Source organism: Lepisosteus platostomus, chromosome 7, assembly GCF_059453375.1.
Source record: "Lepisosteus platostomus isolate fLepPlt1 chromosome 7, fLepPlt1.hap1, whole genome shotgun sequence".
In the NCBI taxonomy this organism is placed as follows: Eukaryota; Metazoa; Chordata; class Actinopteri; order Semionotiformes; family Lepisosteidae; genus Lepisosteus; species Lepisosteus platostomus.
Window position 1 is genome coordinate 42955587 of NC_142617.1, and position 23897 is coordinate 42979483.

At 46.3% G+C, this 23897-nt stretch overlaps 2 protein-coding genes across 3 annotated transcripts; one reads left to right on the forward strand and one right to left on the reverse strand.

Moving 5' to 3' along the window:
• Window positions 1-513: 513 nt before the first annotated feature.
• On the reverse strand, window positions 514-12688 carry psma5 (proteasome 20S subunit alpha 5). Of its 2 annotated transcripts, none has more exons than XM_088640534.1 (10): window positions 12657-12688; window positions 7740-7784; window positions 7155-7221; window positions 6604-6730; window positions 6344-6411; window positions 5514-5621; window positions 5212-5270; window positions 4349-4451; window positions 2055-2141; window positions 514-908 (listed from the first exon to the last, which is right to left on the reverse strand). In XM_088640534.1, exons 1-10 carry the CDS (start codon window positions 12671-12673, stop codon window positions 831-833), a joined length of 759 nt encoding a protein of 252 aa, XP_088496660.1. In that variant the 5' UTR covers window positions 12674-12688; the 3' UTR covers window positions 514-830. The 2 variants fall into 2 exon arrangements, with proteins under 2 accessions (XP_088496660.1, XP_088496661.1); XM_088640535.1 differs by lacking the exon at window positions 12657-12688 and adding an exon at window positions 8354-8499.
• sypl2a (synaptophysin-like 2a) lies at window positions 11623-23101 on the forward strand. Its single transcript, XM_088640536.1, has 6 exons — window positions 11623-11858; window positions 11989-12063; window positions 15248-15375; window positions 16066-16261; window positions 18362-18556; window positions 20882-23101. Exons 1-6 carry the CDS (start codon window positions 11841-11843, stop codon window positions 21002-21004), a joined length of 735 nt encoding a protein of 244 aa, XP_088496662.1. The 5' UTR covers window positions 11623-11840; the 3' UTR covers window positions 21005-23101.
• The last annotated feature ends 796 nt before the right edge of the window (window positions 23102-23897 follow it).

Consider the following 23897-nt stretch of genomic DNA (forward strand, 5'->3'; position numbering starts at 1 on the left):
CAGTGTGCCCTTTCAGCCCAGAACATTTTGTACCACGTTTGTACCAGGCAGCGGCCCAGAGACCTTCCAAACTCTTGACAGGATGAGCAGTAGTGCTGCCAAACTTTTATTTCATGGTCCACATCAGTTGCACTTTGGCAGAAAACTGAAAGACTGAAAAACTAACCTACCAGGAACTTCTAACGAGAGGTAGTAAATCTCCTCTGTAGGTGGCCTTGTGCAGCAAACAAAATGATTCGCAACACTAAAGACATTTTTTAGTGGCTCAGAGTAGTACAGTATTTTCCTAATGTGCCACATCAAATAAATAAGGTAAGGACAAAGGTCTATTTCAATCTATCAGAATCAAACAATTGGGCAATTATACTGACTGAATTATAAAATATTTAATTCTTGCAGGTCTATCAGATAGGTCCAGATATGCAAAGACAACACAGTTGCCAGATCACCCAATGTGTTCACACATTGTGCTCTGACTTGCAGAGGAACAGACCAGGAGTCACGTATACGATATGTTTTGGAATACAACAGATTTATTGAGTCAAGTTGTAACAAAAATTACACATCACCCCTTTTTTTGCCTTTAGTCCCAGTTCTCATGTTGTGCTGTATTATGTACAGACTTGTAAAAATCACAAAAGGAAGAAAAAAAAATACAAACAGTAGATTCCTGCTTATTCACTGAAACCGCATTACTGTGTGTGCGTCTCAGGAGAGCTAAAAAGGCATTGGTTACCATCTCTTGCACCGCAATCCAGGAACGTCTGGTGTGCTCGACTGTTGTGGGAGTCAGATCTACTAAAAATCCGTCAGTGCCAGCTTGCTGGACTTTAAATATCTTTAATAACCTCTTCTAGCTCTTCTTTCGTGTACATGTGAAATGTCTTCCCAGGCTCTACTGTAGCAAGCTGTCGGAGAGAAAACAATATTAATACTTATGATGACTGCCCAAACAGCCCCAACCACAAGCCCACATGATGTGGCCAAGGTCCTGATATCCCTCTGGGACAAAATGCATTTGTGCACGCAGAAGGCATTTCTTAGAAAACTGTAATTATCCATTCTGGACAGTCCCAAGTGTGTTTGGAGCTTCTGTCAGTTTTGCTAATAGTAACTGCAATGTAAGGCATGTTCTTTAGGACACACTGTGTACGCGCTATTTCATAGCTTTTTGCCTCCTACAACAAGCGCTATTTTTGTAAGCTGTATTCTATTTTATTAGGTAGCTTGCTCTACTGGAGGTCTCCTGGGATGAAACTGCCTGCCAAACACAACAGTACTTGTTATAATCAACACTACTTGGTAATAGCAGCAGCAGGGGGGGATTCTCACATATCGCACAATCCTGAGAGGTAGGTTTAGTACTCCATCACTCATACAGAGTCACAGATCACAAAGCTGCACACACTGGGCTGCACAACACGTTCAACCTAGCAGGTGGAGTCCTGCGTCCCTCCATTTCTTTCCTCTCATTTCCATTGAGCTTCCAAAGCAGATAAACGGGGAAGACGTGTCTGGCTTTCAAAAGCAGTGGGCTCTATTAAGAAGTAATTAAAGGTCTTAAATAAGCTGCTTCAGCAGAAGCAAATATAAAAAAAAAAACTTAGACTCACTTCCCCAGTACTCTGTCCTTGATGTAACAAATATGTAACTAACAGCTGAAATCACTTTAGACTGCATTAAATGCAAAGTTAAACCTGAAGATGTTAAAACACCATGGATTCAATTCCACTAAAGGCCTGAAAAACGTGAACCCCGATAAAAAAACTGCAACCTGCCTGACAGTAACTACAATCTTATAAACCCAGCACTTCATACCGGGGATCAACAAGGTAAAGAAAACCACCATCAGGGCACAGGGCTTTCAGGACAGGAGGCCAGAAATATTACAGGTCTCCCCTGAGCTGCTGTTGGGCTTGTGAGACTACTGGGTGGAAGTCAATTTATTGTCTGCAACTGGCTGGATCTGTGACCAAGATGGATCTCAGGGATGTTGGAAGGGAAAGAGTGATATACAGGGGGTAAAAAATCATCAGGAAATAAAGATCATCTACCTCTATGTTTGTTGCATTCAGTTTTTCCTCCATGACCTGCTTCAGGATGGTGAGCGAAGATTTGATGGCATCTTTTAAAGTCATCGACTGGAAAAAACAATTTATGAAACAACACAAAAAGATCAACATTTGTGGGCTTCGGGTTTTCATCCTGATATTTGCATTGCTTCTGCTTGTTCCACAATCTCTTGGAAGGGGAGAAAAAAGAAAAAACAAGGATATTTTGTTCTTGAATGTCAAAATGAGATTATCCATTCACTGCACAACAAGGCAAGAGTCAGATGCTGTTTCTAATGACAGGCATGTGATGTAAACGCGCTAGTCTGACAGGATGCCAGGCCGCAGCGACACCCATGACTACAGACTGACGAGGGGCAGTACCAGGAGACTGAGCCCGCCTGTCTCGTTGAGCGGTATCAATCCCAGCTCCGGGGCTGTTGAAGGTTGAGCTCTGCTCCCTGGATGTTACAGCTACACTCATCCCTGGCAGGACAGCGGTCTGGGGTTACAACACCATCCCTGCTGCACAGACAGAAGACAGCTATTCCCCGGCAGCAAAGGCCAGACTCCAGACCAGGGGAGATCCCAGTCGTGTAGCCACCCCAAGTCACTTGTTTGTACAAATCAGAAGCTTTTGTAACTCCCGTAAGTCATGTATCAATTAAGAAAGTACTACACTTGATCTTAGCCAAAAGATCGAGAAGTGTGCAAAATTAAGGGTGGAAAACAGGTATTTCAGGGCTGAGTTGCATTAATATTTTTGTCCTAAATGACCTCTAAATTACTTTGATGCTTGATTATCAAACTGCCATCAAACTATTCAATTCCTGAACCAATAACATAACTGCTGCCTATAAAGGCTGTAGGACCACAGGCGAAGACTCCAGTCCAGCGTGTAAAGGGGAGCAAGGAGAACTGCACACCACCTCGCTATGGAGCAGGCACTGACAGTGCAAGGGGAAGTAGGCACCGAGCACAACCCAAGCCTTAGTGGTCCGTGACAAATCTAAATGAGTATGAGCAAGGCCAAATGAAGGGAGGAATGTGACCTTAAGATGTTTACGGTAAGTTATCGTTAGAGCAACAACAGAGTGCAACGTCTGAAATGGTCGGCCATGGCACACCGATTCACCGCTCATAAAAGCACAAAGTGTTATTCATTCTTCCACAGCTGAGAATCCACTTCCTCCTCTTAATGCAGGTAACCTGCACCTAGGCTGCATTTTCCAGCTATAGCCACTTCCAGTATCCAGGCACCTGTTTTGGCTGCTCCGTCAAAAGCTCAGATCCATTTTGAGAAACAGAGTGTTTTCCCTGCTAAGTCCTGTGCAAGAGCAGCCTGCTCTCTGCTCTGGAGTCACACCACCTGCCTCAACCCAGGACAACTCCCTTTAAGCACACAATCGCCTGGCGCCAATCCAGCGTCAAAGAGCTCCCTGTGCACAGCAGGACCACAGCTACTCAGGATCCAGCCCTCACACTGCAAGTTAGGCTAAAGAAACACACCAAAAAAACAGCAGGTAATTCAGAGCTGGCAGGGACTCTCCACAAAGGAAACTGATATCTTGTAACCCCATGACTTAAGGCGGTACGGAAGCAAGGGGGGAGATGGTTGTTCTATATATTTGTCCTCTATGCTGTTTGTGTAACACGCTGACCTCAAATGCCATTACTTTTTTGAGGTTTCACAAACTGTAATGGAAAAGACAGCCCAACTGAGTCAGATTCTAGAACAGCTACAGGTTAAAAAACAAAACAAGAAATACTAGGTGGAAGTGTCTGAAATAGGTAGCCTGGGCTGAAGTCAGTGTTCAGTGACAGGGGAAAAGCACTGAAGTGCTCAGGCAGAATCTGCCTTTCAGACTGGTGCACAGTATCTGCTGACAGACTAGCTGCTGAATTTACTTGGCCTTTGTGGCTTGGCGCAATGTGCCCATTAATCCCAAGAATTAACACACCTGAAATTCGACAGCAGACTGGTGCTGCAGAAGTGTGCAGGGCCCATAACCCAGTGGCTGATGGATTGAAACCATCCTCTGCTATGCACGTTTTATGCATGATTCATAAGCACACCATCAGGTCAATGAAGTGTAAGAAAACACAGACCGTAATTCACTTTTTCTTAAATTGCCCTCCTGGGGATGAATAAAGTATTCTGAATTGAAATGAAAAAGTCTCAGAATAACTTTTCCCTTGGTGCTTTGCAACCTTCCCACAGTGCAATGGAAAGCCCCCCTCCCCCCCCCCCAGCCTGTGTTGCAGCATTCAAACATCCAGCAGAGGGGGAAACTCACCTTGTGATAGACTTCTTGCAAGGAGCTCTGGGCACCTTCGGAGGCAGAGCCAATGGCCCGAGCATCACACTGCACGAAGGTGCCAGAGGGGTCCATGTGATACCTGCATATACAACAGAGACAAACAGCAATGAAGAGGCAAGAGGCAGACAGAAAGGCTGGGGTTCAATTGGCAGAGCAGTCTCTGGACTGCTCCAGCAGCATGAGCAACACATTGTCTACAGAGCAATTAGGAACCAGGTTGCCAAACTCACACATCCACAAGTTGTCACAAAGCAGGAAGTATAGAACTGCCTCAGACAGAGTCTTATTCTTAACCAATCCTAACCAGATCTTTTCTAATGTCTGTTAAAATGAAACTGGGATTATACGTAATTCTTGTTAATTCCTCTGAGGAAATCAGATTCAGATGACATTAGTAGACAGAAAACAACAGATTTCGCTGAAAGAGCCCTGAAATAAGAGATGATATATTGGACTTAATCGAGAACAGGAAACTATTTATTTTGGAGGAAATCATTCCATCTGACTGTTCACACCTGTCTCTGCTAAAGAAGACCTGTGGAACCGTTTTTTTTTTTTAATCTTTGAGTCTGATTTGTCAAATAGCTTGAGAGCTGCTGGTGGAAGTGGTATGAAATTGTAAAGCAGGCTATAAAACAACCGGGAAATTCAAAACGCAGCGTATGGTACTGCCTTATTTTCACTCCTCAACAGGAACTAATTCGCATACAGTGCAGCTGACTGGCCAGTGCCTTAAATATTTTATTGGTCTAAAATTCCACTGGCCCCTGATGCAAAAGGACAAAAGATAAGCATGCATCACACGATGTCATAACTGAAATTCAATTAATAAAACTTACAGCTGGGGCCCTTTCTCATCCACACCACCGAACAGGAGCGCCACACCAAACGGACGACTCTGAAAGAAACGGAAAACAACAAAAATAAAACTCTCACTTGGAGAAACACCTTCCCTACTTCTCCTGCTCTCCCGACACCTTTCAATCGCAACTGTCAGTCATCAACGGCTGCAGCCATTCAGAGGGAAAGTTGATCGAAACACCTTTTCACGTTTCACTAGTACACACTCCAGAAAAGTAAGACCCCACTCGCCTGAGCATACACCTCAGGCCGCTGAAGAGCTCTCCCGCAGAAGACTTACCATTGCCCCAGGGTCTGCGTCCTCCTCTCCAAACTGCAGCGCCAGGTTCGACACAGCCTGGGTGACGCTCTCCACTGTCATCGTCTCGTTGTAGGTGAACCAATGATTCTGTGAGGGGGAGACCACAACCAGCCAGCATCAGATCACCGCTCACTCCTCCAGCATTCCAAAGGAGGCTAATCCCACAGCCAGTTTGTGTCAGGACCAACATGCATCAGTAACTCTAGCTCTTTCCAGCACTCAACCAAATATTAAACAGTTCCATTCACTGAAATAAGCTCACATCAAATGGAATTTCTTCACCAAAAGGGTGATGTCTAATATTAGGATTGTAGTTTGTTTCAGTTCAAAATAAAATACTTCTTGCAATATTAGGGTGCATTATTTTGAAATGATCCAGTGTGCTGCAAATGGTGTGGCGTGTTGAAGGGGTGCCATGAGTTGGCAATGTTTCGGAAGCAATGCTCCAAAAGCACAACCAGCAGCTGAAACCCGGGTTGCTGAAGTCTGTACAACAAAACTAGCAAATCCTACTGCTACAGAGTAAAATGAGACTCCCAAGAGAACTGACACTCTTGGTAATCTTTCCAAGCTGGTTACGAGCGGCTGTTCTCTGCCTCCCCGGGCTGTACACTCACACTCGCTTTTAGGAAACTTTTCCAGGACAGTCGACTCCTGGATGACAGATTTACACTTGATTGAAACAAAAGGAGGTGTTTCTTCACAATGAATGAGCGCCTTGACTGTGGATACAGTCAACACCACAGCATAGGAGCAGAAGTGCTGTAACAGAAAGAAGGAGGGCAGCCCCACAGGGGCACAGCACTAACCTGCGTTTCCACCCGAGCTTTATCGATTAGCGTCTTAGCGTCAGCTATTAACCCACTCATAGCACAACCTGTGGCAGACAGAAAAAAAACAGGTTGTAACAAAAAGGCTGAAATGCAGGGAGAAAACGTACTGTGCGCATTTACACACCCACTTTATTTCCTACACCACACTTTCACAACAATTTGCCACAGAGCTCTTCTACAGCAATGTGCCAACTGTACAGATGGGCTACTGTGGTTTTGGTCCCTCCAGCACCTACCTATGTGGGAATCAATTTCCACAATCTTTTCAATGCTGCTGGGCTCCATGAGCGGAGAGGTGATCCTCTTCTCCACCGCTAAGCACACCCCCTCCGCTGTCTGGATGCCGATGGCTGTGGAGCCCAGCTGAAGGGGAACAGAGGCGACATTTTCGTTAGAATAGCTACAAAGACGTGAGACTTTGCAGTCAACAGGAAGTCGCATTTTTCCTTTACAGGGGAAAAGGATGGGTTTAGGTGGTTTGAACGCATCAGCCAACAATCACATCTGTTCTAAAAGTTAAAAGTAAATGGTTAATTAAAAACTTTAAACCCACCTTTCTTCCTAGTACTGATGCAACAGCCTGATTCCAAACAACTCTGCTGGGGCGTGCAATTGATTTCAATTAAAATCCAAACAAACATCAGCGCTTGTAAAAAGAGAGCGTCTTAGCTGCAGTGCCGAAACCGAGAGGGAGGGAAATGAACACTCCTTCTTCATCCAAGTAGAAAATTTAAAAACATTTACCAACAAACTCTCGATAGTCTTTAACGTGATCCCCAACACTTACCTTTATTGCCTCTATGGCATATTCAACTTGGAAAAGCCTTCCTTCTGGTGAGAATGTGTTTACTCCTCTGCAATCCAATAAAAAAAAAACGCTTCAATATACCATACGGCATGTAAAATAAGCCTCCAGTTTCTCTAGTTAAAAAGAACGTTACTCACGAGTATTTACCTGCGGCAGAGAATATCGCGGTAGATTTACTACAGTATACCATAGACTGACAGGAGAATCTCGATCTGCCTTGTCTCAAACTTGTTACTACTCGATTACCAGTCAATTTAAATGCAAGACATCGGAAAGCTAATGGAGTTTAAAATGCAATTGAAAACGACCATGAGCGTACGCAATTATGAAAGCGAAACTAAACTACTGAGACCAGCAGTTGCACAGAGACTCTAACGTTAACGAAATTCACGTTTATAAAGATAAAACATCGAAGCGGCGAAGGCATTCGGGCATTTTTTAATTCAACTGTCCGAAACCGATAAGATACATTAAAAACGATGTATAGACATTTCGAACCTAAGGCCTTTATATCGAGATATTCATGTCATGACAAAGCAAAAATAAAATAAGCAAAACACTTACCTGTCGTATTCCGATCTTGTCAAAAACATTTTGTCTGATGTGAATCTGTGGATGAAGCGACGAAGAGATAAATGATTTGAAAACACCTTACTGCTTCAAAAAAGGGCTAAATAAGATTCACTCAGTTAAACACACCGCACCAAGTACTAAAACTTAGCGGCGAATCAACCTAAACACAGCATACGTCCCTACCGCCATTGGTTAAATCAACTTAAAAAGGCCACCTACACAGTAAATCTTGAATGCTATTGGCCAAACCACCTGTCACTCAAGCGTGACAATGAAGTTTGCCTGACCGGCAGCATTAAAACACGAAATGAAATAAAAACTTCCCATCACCGAATACCCCAACTTTTATTTTTTCTTAATACGAATATTTAGATATGTCCTAGGAGACAGTAAAGAAACGAACCGCATGAAGAGTCACCATGTCTCATAATAACAAAAAGTTACATAAAGAGATGGGACAATGAGGCTATCGTCATAAATCTTTTTTAATCAGATCTGTTATTAAAACAGGCTAATGCTATAAATATCAGCGCATGATTTCGCTATACATGAAAAGAAGAATAACATTGATATCGTATACGGTCCCCCCGAACCCAATTACTTACTGAATGGATTAGCTCAATGAGTTAGCTTCGCGCAGACAGGGAACAGCGGACGTGTGTATCAAACCCTTCAACCCGGCTAGGAAACACCAAACCGCCATCTAATGCGTTCCGTGTCAAGAAAGCTGCAGTGCTTTTATCGACTGCCTAAAACTGTTTTTTGTTTTTTTTTAATCTGTCACTTCTTTTTCTGGACCACTTTCAAATACATCAATGTAAGATGTTCTATAGTATGTGAGACTGTTGGGCACCAACATGACTACTCCATAATCACTCTCAGCTGCCAAGTAAAGTTGGGCCTGGTTATTACTGACATGGCAGATCCCTAAGGAAAACTGTGCCAGTATTGTAAGTTGTCAGTGGACCAGTAGCTGTCACCTTTCCTTCTACACCAGAATTTACAAACCAATGTCTCATTGTGGTGACCAGGGACACTGTGCTGCAAGATATGTTGTCCTTTCAGTGAGACAAAGTCCTGATTACTTGGTTAGATCTCACGGCACTGTTTGTATGAGTAGGTGCATTAACCCTGGTGGGAGGGCTATATTCCATTCTGGGTTAATAGAGTGGTGAATGGAGGTGGTCTCCTCCTATATGTAAAGAGAACTATAAAATGCAATGATTAATTCTTACTATTAATAGGGTTCCTGACAAAAATATTTGCTGAGGCCGAGAAACTGGTTTCTTTTGAGAACAGGCACACTGAGACCCTTGGATCCATGAACTATTAACCTCCAAATGGGCATGACTAGCTGAAATTTCTCCTCTCATTTGAAAATGTTCATAAGTTTTTAACATTAGAAATATTTATAAACAACAACAATAAAAAGAAATAGTAACAAATCTACCACTTCAAACACTGGGAAAATACAGTTCATCCAATTCATTCCTGTTGGATGTTTTGTATTTCATCACTGTGACCTGTACCCGCCACTTCCTGCAATACCATTTATCCATCGAGCCTCGTACCCTCTTTTTTAATTCAGGGTCATGGGGAGCTGGAGCCTATCCCAGAAAGCACTGGGTGCAAGGAGGGTGTACCATGGACGGGACACCAGTCCATCACGGGGCACACACTCACACCAGGGCCAATTTTCCCAGGCACCAATTAGCCTACCAGTATTTTTTTGGACTGTGGGAGGAAACCAGAGCGAGCAAGGGGAGAACGTACAAACTCCACACAGATAGCACTCCTTGTCCAGAGTTTAACATAGGACCTCAGTGCTGCGAGGCTGCTATAATAACCACTGCGCCGCTGTGCCGCCCAATATCAGTTCTAATCATTGATCTCATTTCTTAGTTAGACGAGTACAGTATAGGGTGGAACACGTTCAGGTAGGCAGCTGCGTCAGCATGTGTAGGCTGCAAAGGAACAAGTAAAGGTTAATTCAAAGCTGAAAAGAAAAGATACACAACATTTTGGCTTGGAGTCTTCTTCAGGTGTGGGGGAGAGAGGAAAACGGGCAGTTGATAAAGTATGGGAGAACAAAAGACGGGAGTGGAAAGGAAACAAGTCTGTCATTGAGAGAAGGGGTAAGGTGTGATTCTAGTTTCGGATGTCCTTCTCTGTGAGAATGCAGACAGAGAGATCAGTATGGCTGTTAAAGGTGAAATGGGAAACTATAGGTTTGGAGGGATCTTTGATCCTCACAGCCCTGATATTTTCCCTGAAATGGTCTCCCAGTCTCCTTCCTGTCTCGCCAATGTAGATGTCTGGGCATTTTCTGCAAGAGATGGAGTAAACAAGGTTGCTGGAAGAACAATGTCATCTGTCCAGAGAGGCCTTGAATGGAAGTGATAGTAGATATATATTTGCAGCAGATTCTGTTGCGGGGGAAACGTGTCTGGTGTGGATGGTTGCTGAGGGCAGTCAAGGGAGCTGTGAACAATAAGGTTGTACAGATTAGGCGGTCAGCAGTATGAGATGATGGGGCGGTCAGAGAAAAGGGTACCAGTACAGTATAGTGTTTTTTCTGATTACAGTTACAGTTGATTAACCAAAACAGTCACTTAATAGAAAGATTACCTATAAAATCCATAGTAAAGTTTAATGTCACACTGAAAAAGTAAAATAAAACAAAGCATTTTGGCTGCCAAGCTTTCTTCAGGTGTCAAAACCTTAAGGTCATACTTGAAGAAGGCCTGAAGACTGAAGGTGTTTTTTCTTTCCTTTTACATTCCTCTGAGTAATGAACCTTTACTGGTTCCTTTGTGCCCTGCGATGGGCTGGTCCTGTCCAGGGTGTATCCTGCCATGCACCTGTTGCCTGCTGGGATAGGCTATGGCTCCCCATGACCCTGAATGAGATGAAGCTGTTAGGAAATGGTTGGATGGATGGATAGATCCTTTGCAGGCAACACACAGTGAAGCTGCTCCTCATTTAAACCCTTAAATAGTCCATCTGTATAACTGAGAGCTCTGGTGCAAAACCAAAAAACACTGGGCCTTCAAGGAACAGAGTAAACTACTCAGGAACATCTACACCAATCCTGATCTTGATGAACAACTGGGTGTCTGGGTATTTACTCCAGCCACGTTCTTAAGTGTGGGGAAATGATTTCAAATATTCTTTTTTTAGGAGGCTTCTAAATTTTCTTTCAACTCTTAAAAAGTTGTACATGGTTTGTATTGGCTGTTAACACCGTGCCAGTTTCTGCTTTATAATTCCTGAATAGCACATGGAATTAAAGGACGTCAAGTCTGGATTTGTAAAACAATCTACTGGATCATAACAATACCATTGCATTATATGTTTAAAATAACATTAAAATAGAATGCGACCTGAGAACGTTTTAAAAATAGACTTTTGTCGATGTTTTAAATGGATATGCAGCTCGAAATCCACTTTTATTGTTATTGAAACAACCCATTGATGTAAAAGTTACAGAACTTGTAGTTTTGTAGAAAAGTTAGAAAGTGTTCATCTGCATTTTATTGTCTTAATAACGTAGAAATGTTAGATATGCAATCTTAAATAGAAATCTTGAAGACGTGGTGGCATTTGTTTAAATCAAACTCGTTTTTTCTTAATTTCCGTGCCAATGTGGTGAAGCTCTTCTAATTTCGCGTACACGAATAGTGTGCGTTTCAAGACGCCGTTTATGTTAACTGAAACGTAAAATAATATCGGCGTCCTTGCCCTCTGTGCGTTTGTTTTAATTACTATTCATATAACAACTCGTTGAAAGATAGCAACATCCCATTGCAAACTCCTGACTGCTCAGGAGCGTCGCGTGACGCCGTGCGCCTTTAAGAGCCGTGTCACGTGGTCGGGGGGTGTCGGGTCAGAAAGTTTGACAGAGAAAAGTTCAGAGAGAGAGAGAGAAGGAGGATTTTTTTTGCAACTAGGCGGTCAAGGGTAGGCTGACTCACAGCACTTGGGAAGAGGAAAAAAAAAACATTTCTCAACAAAACGGTTTGATTGCAGGAAGAGAAAAAAAATTGAGCCCGTAGAAAAGTAATTTCGCAAAAAACTCACAGAGATAACGCAATGGAGGCGGTAGCTCAGGTAACGTAACTTGAAAAAAAAAACTACATTTGCGTTTTGATCACTAATCTCGCAGCGGCTGGTTTCCGCGCTGCGCTTGTCGTCCCATTTCGCGTTGTCACACCTCTCTCCTGCTTGTTCGCACTTCTAGAAAGTCATGACGGGATTCAGCCTGGACATCGGACCTTTAAAAGAGCCCCTGGGATTTATCCGAGTCCTGGAGTGGGTAAGCGCCTGTGCATGCTTTCGGCCTTTTTTTTATTGAGGGAAGAAACGAAACACGGTGGAGCGGCTAGCGATTAGCCCGGTGCACTCTCCCTTTCGGTTCCGTGCAAGTTAATCAGTGTTAACTCATGCACTTGCACGGATCTGGGGTGATTGTTAGCGCTGCTTCGGCACCAGCTGCGGTGAGACCGTGTTTTTCTGCTAGTCTGCTACCCGAAGCGTGAAGATTTATACAATAATGATTCCCCAAGGCAACACCCAAGTCCCAGCGAGGGAAACCTTCGGGAGGCGCTGGGACCCCGCTCCGCTTTTGAATTCGTTTTTAAGCACGTTTCTCCCGTGTTGATTTATTTTTCCTCCTCATGTTTCTATGTAGCGATGAGATGGAACAGGTTTACGTTTTGGTCTCTAGCTAGTTACTATGAAACGTGTGTCGCTCATGCTGTCGGGTAAGTGTATAGTTAAAGACGGGGTGGTTACAAGTCAGTGACAGTAAAGATGTAAAGTACTTTATAATTAAGAAGTAAACCGTGGGATCACACGCGGGCTTGTCTGCAAGGCCAAAGAGTCGCCCTCGATGCCGAAAAAACGCACCTTGTCGCAAAGCTCATTTGTCATGACGGCGTGCTTGTAGGAAGATGACGATGCAGGGTCATCTGAAGTTGTTGGCCTGATAATAGCGACACAGTTTCCCGTGGGATTCGAGGGGTCTACCAGAAGCGTTGCGGTGCCAGTCTCGACCGGACCGGACCGGGTTATTCAGCTCCCAAACGGCTATGCCCTGTGGACAGCGTGACCTGGCGGAAACTGGCCCATTTATTTATTTGTTACCAACAGGAAGACGAAACGCACTTGACCGTGACTTCAAGCCACAGGTGCGAGCCTCTTTCTGTCACTTGAAAGAGAGCTTCTCTACCAGGACGGCGCTCGGTTTCTTGGAAGAGTTTTGGAGTCCGTCTGCCCTACCCCTCATACCCACCCGCTACCCCTATTTCTCCTCGGTCAGGTGTTTAAAAATAAAACACGAGAATGAAGGAAGTTGGCCACTAAATCAGAAGCCGTTGGGTTTAACCGAAATGCTAAATATTGAGGGAGTAAACTGTTCCAGTTGACAGTGAAATACTTCGCCTGGTCATAGGTCCTGACTGTTCGGAGGGAGGGAGGGCCAGAGCCCGGAGCAGCGCAACTGCTCTTCCAGGTTTTGCATGAGATTATCCGGGCTGGGTTGCGATTAGCTGCTTGGCTGCTGTGTTGACATTGTGCAGCCCAGGTGTGTTCACAGGGGTGCTGTATAAAGGGACTACACCAACATTTTCAGCTTATAATAAAGCTTTTTACAAAAGGCAAGTGTCAAACCGTACAGGAGTTTGCAGGGGAAGAGTGTTTCTCCTCTGCAGCCGGAGAGCGGGCTGGTAATCGGGTCAGGGCGGCCTCCGTGTGTGCGGAAGGCGTGGCGCGGAGTGTGCGGCTCTCCCTCGCCGCCTGGAGTCTGCGGGCTCCTGAGAAACACGCTCACGCAAATTCACGCACTTGTTCGCGCACACCAGGGTCGGTCTGCTTGTGCCACCGTAAATGAATATATATGTAAATGAATGTCTGTTGTTTTATACTGTACCGCTTGTTTTCAAGGCCAGGTTAAAAAAACGATACTACACTTGATCTTAGCTAAGCGGCAGAGAAAAGGCTTAAAAAAAGAGTAGTGCAGTCGGACTCGGCACACATGAGACCAGGGCCTGCGGTGCTGGGAAGGGATGTGTATGCGCTGCAGCGCTGTTACCAGCTGAATCCTGTCCCAACCAAAGATCACACGCCAGGGTGCGAAGCCTGAGCAGTTTATGCAGATGTGCCTCGGAGCGCGCCGTTTGGCCTGAGGCCGCAGGTGGTAAAACCCGGGATGGACCGAGCCACTGCTCTGCAGTCGGAGGCCCGGCTCCCGTTCCTTTGCGTTTGGCTAACGGGGACACAGGCTGGCGGGTGACGGGGCTGGCCCCCCCCGCCTGCGGCTGGTTCCGGGACCGGGGGGGGAGGACTTGCCAGGCTGGCAGGCAGCTGGAGCTGGCGTGCTGGGCCGCCCGCTGGGCGCACACACACAGGGCCAGACAGGCCTGGCGGCTGCGAGCCGAGCATGTGGAGCTGGAAGTCCAGGGTTTTATGACGCTGACGGGGCAGAAACGGACGCACATGTTCTGTGTTGGTGCTGCCTTAGCGGGAGGGGGGCAGCAGGTTTGTTTAAGTTTGAGTTTTTCTTGAGGTGTCTACATGTACTGTGTGTTTTTTTTTTCCAGGGAGCCTGTGGGAATACAAAGCCATTAATAGTGCTGAATCACAAAGGAATGTGCTGGCTGGGAGAGTTTATTTAAAGAGTTTGGGAGGGAGCACTTGGGAGGATCTGGGGATGGGGGATGAGAGGAAGAGAGGAGTCTTTTTTTTTTAAACAGGGACATGAAAGGCTTGAAGTGCTCCAGGTGTGCAAGTCGCAGCAGTGAAAACTCCAGGCCCCTCGGTCAGCCCATAAAACTCCAGCGGATCTGAGCAAGGACTTTGGCAGGAAGTCATATAGTCCGCTTCCAGAGGCTAATCTGTAACTTGATAGACCTTTGTTACAATGAATTCCCACTGCTTGCAGGAATGAGAGATTCGCACAACATTTACTGTGTTCCAGCCGTTCTGAGAAGCTTGAGCGTTCATGGTAGTCCTCTGCTGTGTCGGAAAAAGATACACAGTTAATTGTCGTTGAGAATACAGTCACTGGAAATTTAGGACCAGGCACGTGCCAAAGTGGGGTTTTATCTGCACATATTGCTCCAGCCCCTAGAGTGTTGCTGAAACATATCTGGTGAGAGTGGTATTCAGACAGGCTGCATCTCCCTTGCTGCTTCTTCTCTTTCTGTTTCTAAGAAGAGAAGAAATAAGGGAACTAGGTGAACCCTTCTTACAACTTTCCCCCTCCACAGAGCTCTCAGTGAAGCTGTCGACGGGCCCCTCCCACGTGCCCGAGGCGCAGTCTGTGCTGAGTAGCCAATGCTCGGTCTCCTGGCCCAGGACAGTGTTTTTCAGAGCGAGCATGTGACTTCCCTGCCTCTGGGCAGGAAGCTGTGAAATGAGTGGGAAGGGGTCGGAGGGCACGGTCGTTCGGCAGCAGCACTGGGGCGCGAGTGAAAGCCGAGCCGCTTCCTCGTTTGCAGGTTTTCACGATCTTTGCCTTCGCCACGACGGGGGGCTACACCGGAACCACAGGCGTCACCGTCCAGTGCACATCTGGAAGACCGGGTCCCATGGAAAACATCACCACGAGCTTCGGCTATCCCTTCAGGTGGGTTCCAGGACTGCGCCTTGAACACCTCTCGTGCTGGTGTGGGGAATGACCGTGCTGGTTCTCTTCCTGGTGTTTGGATTGCGTTATCCATGCCCTTGGCTCAGTTGTTGGGTGTGAGTGTTCACAAACAGGCATTCCTTTTGCAGGTAGTTGGCAATGGTTGAAACCTTCAGTGGGTGATACTGTGTTGTTCGCCTCCTCTGCAGTGCGACACTGCCCAGCTCCTGCCCACCTGACATCCAGATGTCGTGCCAGTCACCCCCGATGTTATATTACTAGACAGTATCAAATACGTATCCTACTGTGGCACATTTTAAAATCTCCATTTACATTTTTTTTTAGAACAATGAAAATCAATGTGACGGTATTTGTAACCTCTTTAGAACATCCATTTGAGTTATTGTTCTGTTTATCAAAGCATTCAGAGCTTGCCAGGACACAAGGGCACACATCCACAAAGGCAGTTTTCTAGCAGCTGCTCTTATCTTGCTCTTATCTTATTCACAAACGGCAGAGTCCCAGGCCAGACTTGAACCCAGGACCTGGGGGCTGTAGAGCAGCAACGCTGACTGCTGTTACCAACCCATTTCATTCAGCGATTCCCAGTATCCAGGCAGAAAACTAGCAGTAAAACGGGCAGAATGAGCAGCGAGGTGCCTGACTGATTGCGCTGTTGCTGCTCCGCAGGCTGAGTCAAGTGGAGTACGAGGTCACCAACTGCAAGAACGGTACGGAGAAGCTGTACCTCCAGGGGGATTACTCCTCCTCCGCGGAGTTCTTCGTCTGTGTCGGCGTCTTCGGCTTCCTGTACTGTGTGGCCACCCTCGTCCTGTACCTGGGCTACCAGCACGTGTACCGCCAGACCAGCCGTGGGCCCATCGTGGTAAGTGAGCGGGCCCCTCCCCACGGGGGCTCCGCGCCTTGTCCCCAAAGCCCCCCATCCCGCTCGGCCCCCCAGCCAGTCCATCCACAACCCAGCCCCGCTCTCGCAGGGCCTGAAGTGCTCCAAAACCAGTAAAATGCCAGCAGCCATATCACCCTGCAACTCACAACTGGCAACCCACTAAGCTCAGCAGGTGTGAGCCTGGTCAGTACCTGGATGGGAGACCTCCTGGGAAAAACTAAGGTTGCCGCTGGAAGAGGTGTTAGTGGGGCCAGCAGGGGGTGCTCACCCTGCGGCTCATGTGGGTCCTAATGCCCCAGTATAGTGACGGGGACACTATACTGTAAACAGACGCCATCCTTCGGATGAGACGTAAAACCGAGGTCCTGACTCTCTGTGGTCATTAAAAATCCCAGGGTGTTTCTCGAAAAGAGTAGGGGTGTACCCCGGCGTCCTGGCCACATTTCCCATCGGCCTTTATCAATCATGGCCTCCTAACAATCCCCCTCTATAAATTGGCTTAATTACTCTGCTCTCCACAGTGCCCACCACTGTGTGGTGAGTTCTGGCGCACTATGGCTCCCGTCGCATCATCCAGGTGGGGCTGCACATTGGTGGTGGTGGAGGGGTAAAGCGCTTTGAGTGGAGTGTCCAGAAAAGCGCTATATAAGTGTAAGCAATTATTATTATTAATTATTATTAAAAACATTCCACTTCTTATTCCCAGCTTCCTAGGTCTGGAGTGTCAACTCCAGGTTCCAGTGTGGTGCCACAGCTGGCACTTTCAAGTACAGTTTGAGAAGTGACCCCATGGTGTGTACTATCTCCAAGAAGTGAGATAAACCAGCCTCCATGGGTTAAAACTATTGCTCTCTAATAGTGTTCTGAGCAACTTTTAATTGGTTATCAATTAACAATGTGCTGAAACCAGGGAGAATGACAAACACTCCCATAACAAGTCTTTTCAACTCGTACACGCTGGATGGGTAAATTCCACTGGCCTCCTTTAAACAGTAACCCTTGGTGAGAGGATGGCCATAACCCAGCATCTGGAACGCAGTCCAGCATAATTTGCAACTCTGTCCTGCAACTGAGGAGCTGAAAGTCTGTAATAAAAAGCACAATTGAGTAACATGTAAAACCTCCAGTTCACATCACAAAATAGATGTGCAGAATCATATTGCCAATATCATTGTCTACGATTCAGAACAAGCCAGCGAAACTTCCTGTGAGGTGAAGTGGCCCTGTGATTTTGTAAAACAGCAGGCTTGTGAGTACAGCGCTTTTAATCCAATAGAAATACTGCTCTCGACTTCGACACGGTTTTGCAGACAAATACTACTTTTTAACTCTGCATGCAGATCACGTTGGAACATTTCTGAGGTGAAATGTCTGCTGCGCAACCTGTACTTGTTTGCTCATACATCCCATGACATTAGCCATGATGGTGACTAGTGAGTGGGAAGGGCCAAATCACTCTAATTTGAGAAGGAGAAGGATCTCTGATCGTGTCTAAACTGATCCGGAACCAGTCACCCAACTCAATTACAGGAGGTAATACCCTGGGAAAGATAGAGAAATGTCTGGACAAAGTCCTTCTGCGCACCTTCAAACAGGCCGGATGGGCTGAAGGGCCTCCTGTCGTCTGTAACCTTTATCACACCCTCATCAGCTGCCACAGTAAGGCGATTTTAATGAATGTTTCCAAATTCCACACCCAAAAGGAAGACGCACAGCAGGAAGGCGAAAAGATCTCCTTAAATGCATTTGTCGGATGCAAAGCACGTGAAAGTTGTGTCCCAGTCTTTGTATCAGTACAGTGTAGCTTTACATCCATGCATTTTCTAAACGCTTAATCCAGTAAAGGGTTGCAGAGCAGTCTGTCTCTAAATTAATGCAAGTTAATTAATCAGGTCTGAGCGAAGGGTGTCCGTCTCCACCCAGCTCAATAAGTAAAAAACGTTTTTTAATAAGGGGCACTTAGGTTCGTTGGGTGGGTTTTGATTTTGCCACAGTGTGGACAATGTGCCTCCGGGCTCTCCGGGTTCGAGCCCCGTGGCGCCCGCTGGCTGACGGCTTGTGCTTTCTCCCTGGCCACAGGACCTGCTGGTGACCGGCGCCTTCGCCTTCCTGTGGCTGGTGTCGTCCTCCGCCTGGGCCAAGGGCCTGACCGACGTCAAGCACTCCACCAACCCCAACACCATCGTCTCCATCCTGAGCGCCTGCAAGGACAGCAGCCTGGCCAAGTGCAGCGCCGGACTGCTCCCCTCCTTCGGGCGCCTCAACGCCTCTGTGGTAAGAACGGTTCACTCGGGGTTGCGTGGATCCTGGGCCCTCCCTCCCGTTCACAACCACAAAGGCTAATGGGAGTCTGGAACAGGCTGCCCAGCCAGGTGGTCGAAGCCGATTCCCTGCTTTATTTCAGGAGGTAGCTGGATGAGATCCTTCGATCAGTTAACTGCTGAGCAGCCATGTGGGTTAGCCTGGTTGAGCAGCTCCATCTCATTTGTTGGAATATAAATGCATTAGAAACTGACTTAGGCGCATGTGGCAAAGCTTGCAGGCTATCACAAACTACAAAGGCAACACCAGCGGTATTTCCTGCACTGAAGCATCTCTACCAGATGAGCTGAACACCTTTTACTGCTGTTTTGAGGCTAAGACTCCTGCCGAGGCCGCTATCAAGGCTCCCTGTGAACCAGTGGACTTTGTGTTACAGCTCTCTTAGCATGAGGTGCGTAGAACCTTTTAAGAGAGTGAAAACCTGTAAAGCAGCTGGCCCAGATGGTGTCTCCCCTCGTGTCCTTAAAACCTGTGCAAGTCCGCTATCTCCCGTGTATACAGACATTTTTAACTTCTCTCTGTCCCTGTCAGCTGTACCAGAGTGCTTTAAGAAAACCACAATTGTGCCACTGCCCAAAAAGACCAAGGTGACTTGCTTGAACGATTAGCGCCCAGTGGCTCTCACTTCAGTGGTCAGGAAGTGCCTGGAAAGACTAGTATTGTCCCAGACTCCCTCGACCCACTTCAGTTTGCTTGCCGCCCGAAGAGGTCAGTTGATGGTGCCTTATGTCTAGCACTTCATACTGCCCTAGAACATTTAGCCAGACGGGGTATTTATTGATTATAGCTCGGCCTTCAATACAATTGTTCTCGCCAAGCTGGTCCCCAAACTCTGGAATATGGGCTAATGGAACTCTGTCTGCAACTGTATACTGGATTTCCTGACGGGCAGACCTCAGGTGGTGAAAATTGACTATCTCCTAAACACTGGAGCTCCACAAGGCTGCTGTCTCGGTCCTAGGCTATATTCCTTGTTTACCTACGACAGTACAGCCACTTACAGCAGCAACCACATAACTAAGTTTGCAGATGACACCCCTATTATTGGGCTGATCAACAACAACGATGAGTCCGCATACAGGAGTGAAGTGGAGCATCTAACAAAATCTGCCCCTGAATGTCAACAAGACAAAATAACTCATTGTCGACTTCAGGAGACCCAGAGGGAGTCACACCCCAATCGGCATCAATGGCACAGCAGTGGAAACTGTCAGCTGCTCCAGGTTCCTCGGCCTGCAAATCTTCACCGACCTGGCTTGGACTCACAACACTGTAGCCAATCTGAAAAACGGCACAACAGGGTTTGCACTTAAAGTCTGCGGTGCTTAAAGAAATGCGTTATGGGGAAGAAGTTCCTCATGAACTTTTACCGCAGCACCATAGAAGGTGTCCTCACTAGTGGCATCGCTGTGTGGTACAGCAGCACTACCATGCATGACCAAGAATGCTCTACAAAGAGTTGTGGCAAAGGCACAGAGGATTATAGGATGTGATTTACCATCAATTGGCGAGATTCACACCACCCGCTGTCGCAATAAAGCCCAATCCATCATTCAGGATCCCAACCATCCCGGCCACAAACTGTTCTCCCCCCACCCTCTCGCAAGCGGTACCACACTGTTAAAGCAAGGACCTCTAGCCTCAAGAGCATCCTCAACAGCTAATTGTAGTGCACATCTGCACTACTCACTCTTTACGTAGTCTCCCATTTTTTGGGTCTCACTACTACATATTTATTTTTCCTGTTGTCTACATTGTTTGGTGTTGTCTGTTGTACTGTTTGTGACCTGATTGATCTGCGCGATTAAGAATTCCAGTGTACATTAACATATGGCAATAAAATACTCTACACTGGGTTTTGTCATGGCGTCTCGTGACTGTCCACGGGAAAGCAGTATATGTTCTTCTGGTTTCAATTTCTGTCACTTAATTTCAGTTAAATACAGTGTCAGTGCTGTATATTTTTCTTTTACAGTACATGTGTAGCAGTAATGAACTAGAATTTGTTTTACAGGGACCGTCTGTTTGTAGAACTGCAAGGTCCCGATGGGGTGACCAATAGACTGCCTGTTTGTAGTACTGCAAGGTTCTGATGAAGATGTTTGTATTGGGCTGCTTCTCGAACAGCAGGAGTTAGTTTCTCAAGTGACTTTGGCGGTGGTTCCTTCCAAGACACACGGTGGTGGCATGAGGTTTGGAATTGGCTGTAGATCATCAGTTTGCTGAAGCTGAGCAATTCTTTCTCTTTCTCTCTCTCTCTCTCCCTTCTCCACTCAGATCTTTGGATTCCTCAACCTGATCCTGTGGGGAGGAAACTGCTGGTTCATCTACAAGGAGACCCCCTGGCACAAACCCGCCAATCCGCAGGGCACCCTGGAGGCAGGAGCTGACCAGAGTTAACGCGGTGGCGCTGGGCCTGCTCGCCGCTCTGCAGGCGTGTCGCAGCGCGCGTCTCGTCCGCCGCCGTGGCGTACACCACGTGGGGTAACCGCGCTGCATCACAGGGAAAAAAAAGTTTTTTTATTATAAGCTTAAACAACACCAGGAGCTCCTTAACATTAAAATTCTACCCTTTTTCAGTTTCAGGTTCTTTCATTTTTTATTTTAAAACCGTTGCTGTTATTCCTTCAGAAATAACCGTGAAACGATTTCTCGCTAGCCTCCTCAGTATAACAGTAGCCGTGAAGCGTTTGCGATCCGAGGAAACACACAGTCTCAGCCAGGCCCCTTCTGTCTTCCACCTGAAAAAGTTTGTTGCCAAATGACTAACTTACTCTAGTCTTTGCTGCAGTCGCTGACGTTGAGTCCGGAGCTCTAAACTGGACTTGCTGCCTGGAGGGGGAGTTTTCCTTGTTGCCTTTTTTTTCTTGGGGTTTTTCCTTGCCTGATGGGGGTGTCTAGTCGATCCCATCGGGATTCTGGGTTTCAGATCATCAATAGCGTCAACTGAAGCTTCTGTCCTGGTTGTGCATTGAGCTGGTAATGCGGTTTGAGAAATTGGAGCTGAGCATGATTTGAACGGCAGGTAATTTCTGTGCAGGTGAAAGTTGGAGGGGTAAAGGCGATTTGTTTTTTCAAAGGGGCGAGAGCCAGCCTGGGAAACACTGCGCCAGAGCACAGAAGCCGCCACTCTATTCGGGAACGAGAGCCACAGAAGAACATCTCAGAAGCTCATTAATCTCAAAAGCTTGTGAAGCATTGGCTATTTTTACACAGAGAGGCATTAAAAATGCAACGAATGCCACTGGTTCCCCTACTCATGCATGGGGTTTTTAAAGCCTCTCTGTCTACGTGTGTATGTGTAGTATTATAGTTCTGAGAAGTACAGCTGCCCATGCTTGGTAATGCTGTTTAGTCCAGTTCTTTGAAAAGGCTCGTTGTCAGTTAGTGTATTTTTTTTCCACGTTGCTGTGCTGACCACAAGCTTCCGCGCTGGGAAGCCTTTACTGCCAGGGGTGGCCCACCCTTGTCCCCACAGCTGCACTCCAGCAGGTCTGAAATCTGAAACCATCAGGTTGTGAAAGACCTGTGAGCTTTGTGCTCAGTCAGGAATGGACCCATGTGGTTACCGAGAGCGACGGGAGACTGGGATTTCAAATCCCCTCCGAATGGCTGAAATGAACAGATCATCTCCTTCGGCTCCAAGTACTTGGATTTGTGGGTGGCCCGTCACTCCAGCTGGATCGTGGCTCTCTGCAATGGGGGTGTTCAGCCCTGGTCCCAGAGTCTGACAGGAGTTTGTAGGATGTAGTGGGCTGGGTTCCTCTAAAACCACTCGCAATGGATCCCTGCTTCTGCTCCAGCCTTCTTCACTTGCCTGGCCTTTTTCTCTGATTTTCATGCACTGGTTTTCATTGCTTCAATTGTATGTGCTTTATTTAAAAAAATAAAAAATAAAACTATCTACACTTTTCATACAGATGTGTATGACAGTTAAACCATTTCTTAGCTGAGGGTTGTGCAAGTCCTGTGTGTCAACAGATTCAGTTTTAACCTGTAAACTTGGACCCCTGGTATTTGTGGTCTCGTAGTGAAATTTGGCTCTTTATAATGCCTGAGAATGCTAAATGTTTTTTTTTATCCATGGTTGTTACTTCTAAATGTTTTGCTTGTGGGCAAATAATCTGTTAGTCTGCTTTTTCTGTTAAGTAATTAAAGGAAGACTAGAAAAGGTTCCTATTTTTCATTGTTCATCCAAAATTAGTCCTCGTCATCCCTTTCATCGAGAGAGGGAAAATATTGTTTTGGTTCAATTCGTTTTGAAATCTAACGTTAAAGAGTGAAGAAATGACTTTAAGCTCTGTGGTAACTGCATGGGTTTTTTTTTAAATGTTTTTTTTTTTAAGGGATTTTCTTCCTCCCCAGGGCCTGGGGAATGTGGCAGCGTGACAATCAGTCTTGCGTTTGTATTCATTTGCCAGGGCGAGAAAAACATTAAATCTAATGTAAATATTCTGCATTGTGAAATATTAAACAAGGAGAGCTGATAAACCCCTACTGCGCGCGTGTGTGTGTGTGTTTCCTGCTATGTCTGGGCTTTGCTGCAGGGTTTTTGTTCATTGCAGCTCCTGGAGGGCCACAATGCGGCAGGGTTGATGGGTAACGTAATCGGGGGAACGCCCCCCCCCCAGCAGTGAATATGGGTGTTTTTAGAGTGTGAGTTGTAGCTATCCAGGCTTGGTCCTGCATGGCCTGTCTGTCACCTGATATGCATTCTCTGTTCTTTGACCTAAATCAGCTCCTTTTTGGCTTAATTATTCTCACAGCTCTCACTTTTTTTACACATCTCTGCATGAAAGCAAATAGTAGAATGATTTCTGGAAGATATAACGTGGAATCTTAGCCTTGCAGCAGATAAGCCTGGTGCTGTCAGACACCCCTTGTGACAGACTTGCAACTTGCCTGTGGTCTGTCTTCAAGCTCTGGTGGAGCCTGTGCTCTGCAGCAACGCCACGAGCCTCCAGAGGGCAGTTTTGTCACTGTTGTAGCTTGTCTGGAAGTATGGTCAAAGCAAAAGTACAGTACTGTACCGCTGACTATTGGAATATTTGTCTCACGCCACATCAGAAAGCAGTTCTGGTTATCTTTTTACATAAGTGGGGAAATAAAACTCAAAACATTTGCCTCCAGCTATTAACAGTTAAAGATTGTGAAGGTTACAGGATGTCTGCCCAGATGGATAGGGTTTTGATATGTGTGTTGTCATACCCCCCGTACTGGTTATAGAGGGAGAAAGCACCAGAGTCACCTTGTGCAGGCGTGGAGCTCAGCTGCCTGCTCAAGGGGTTGGTGG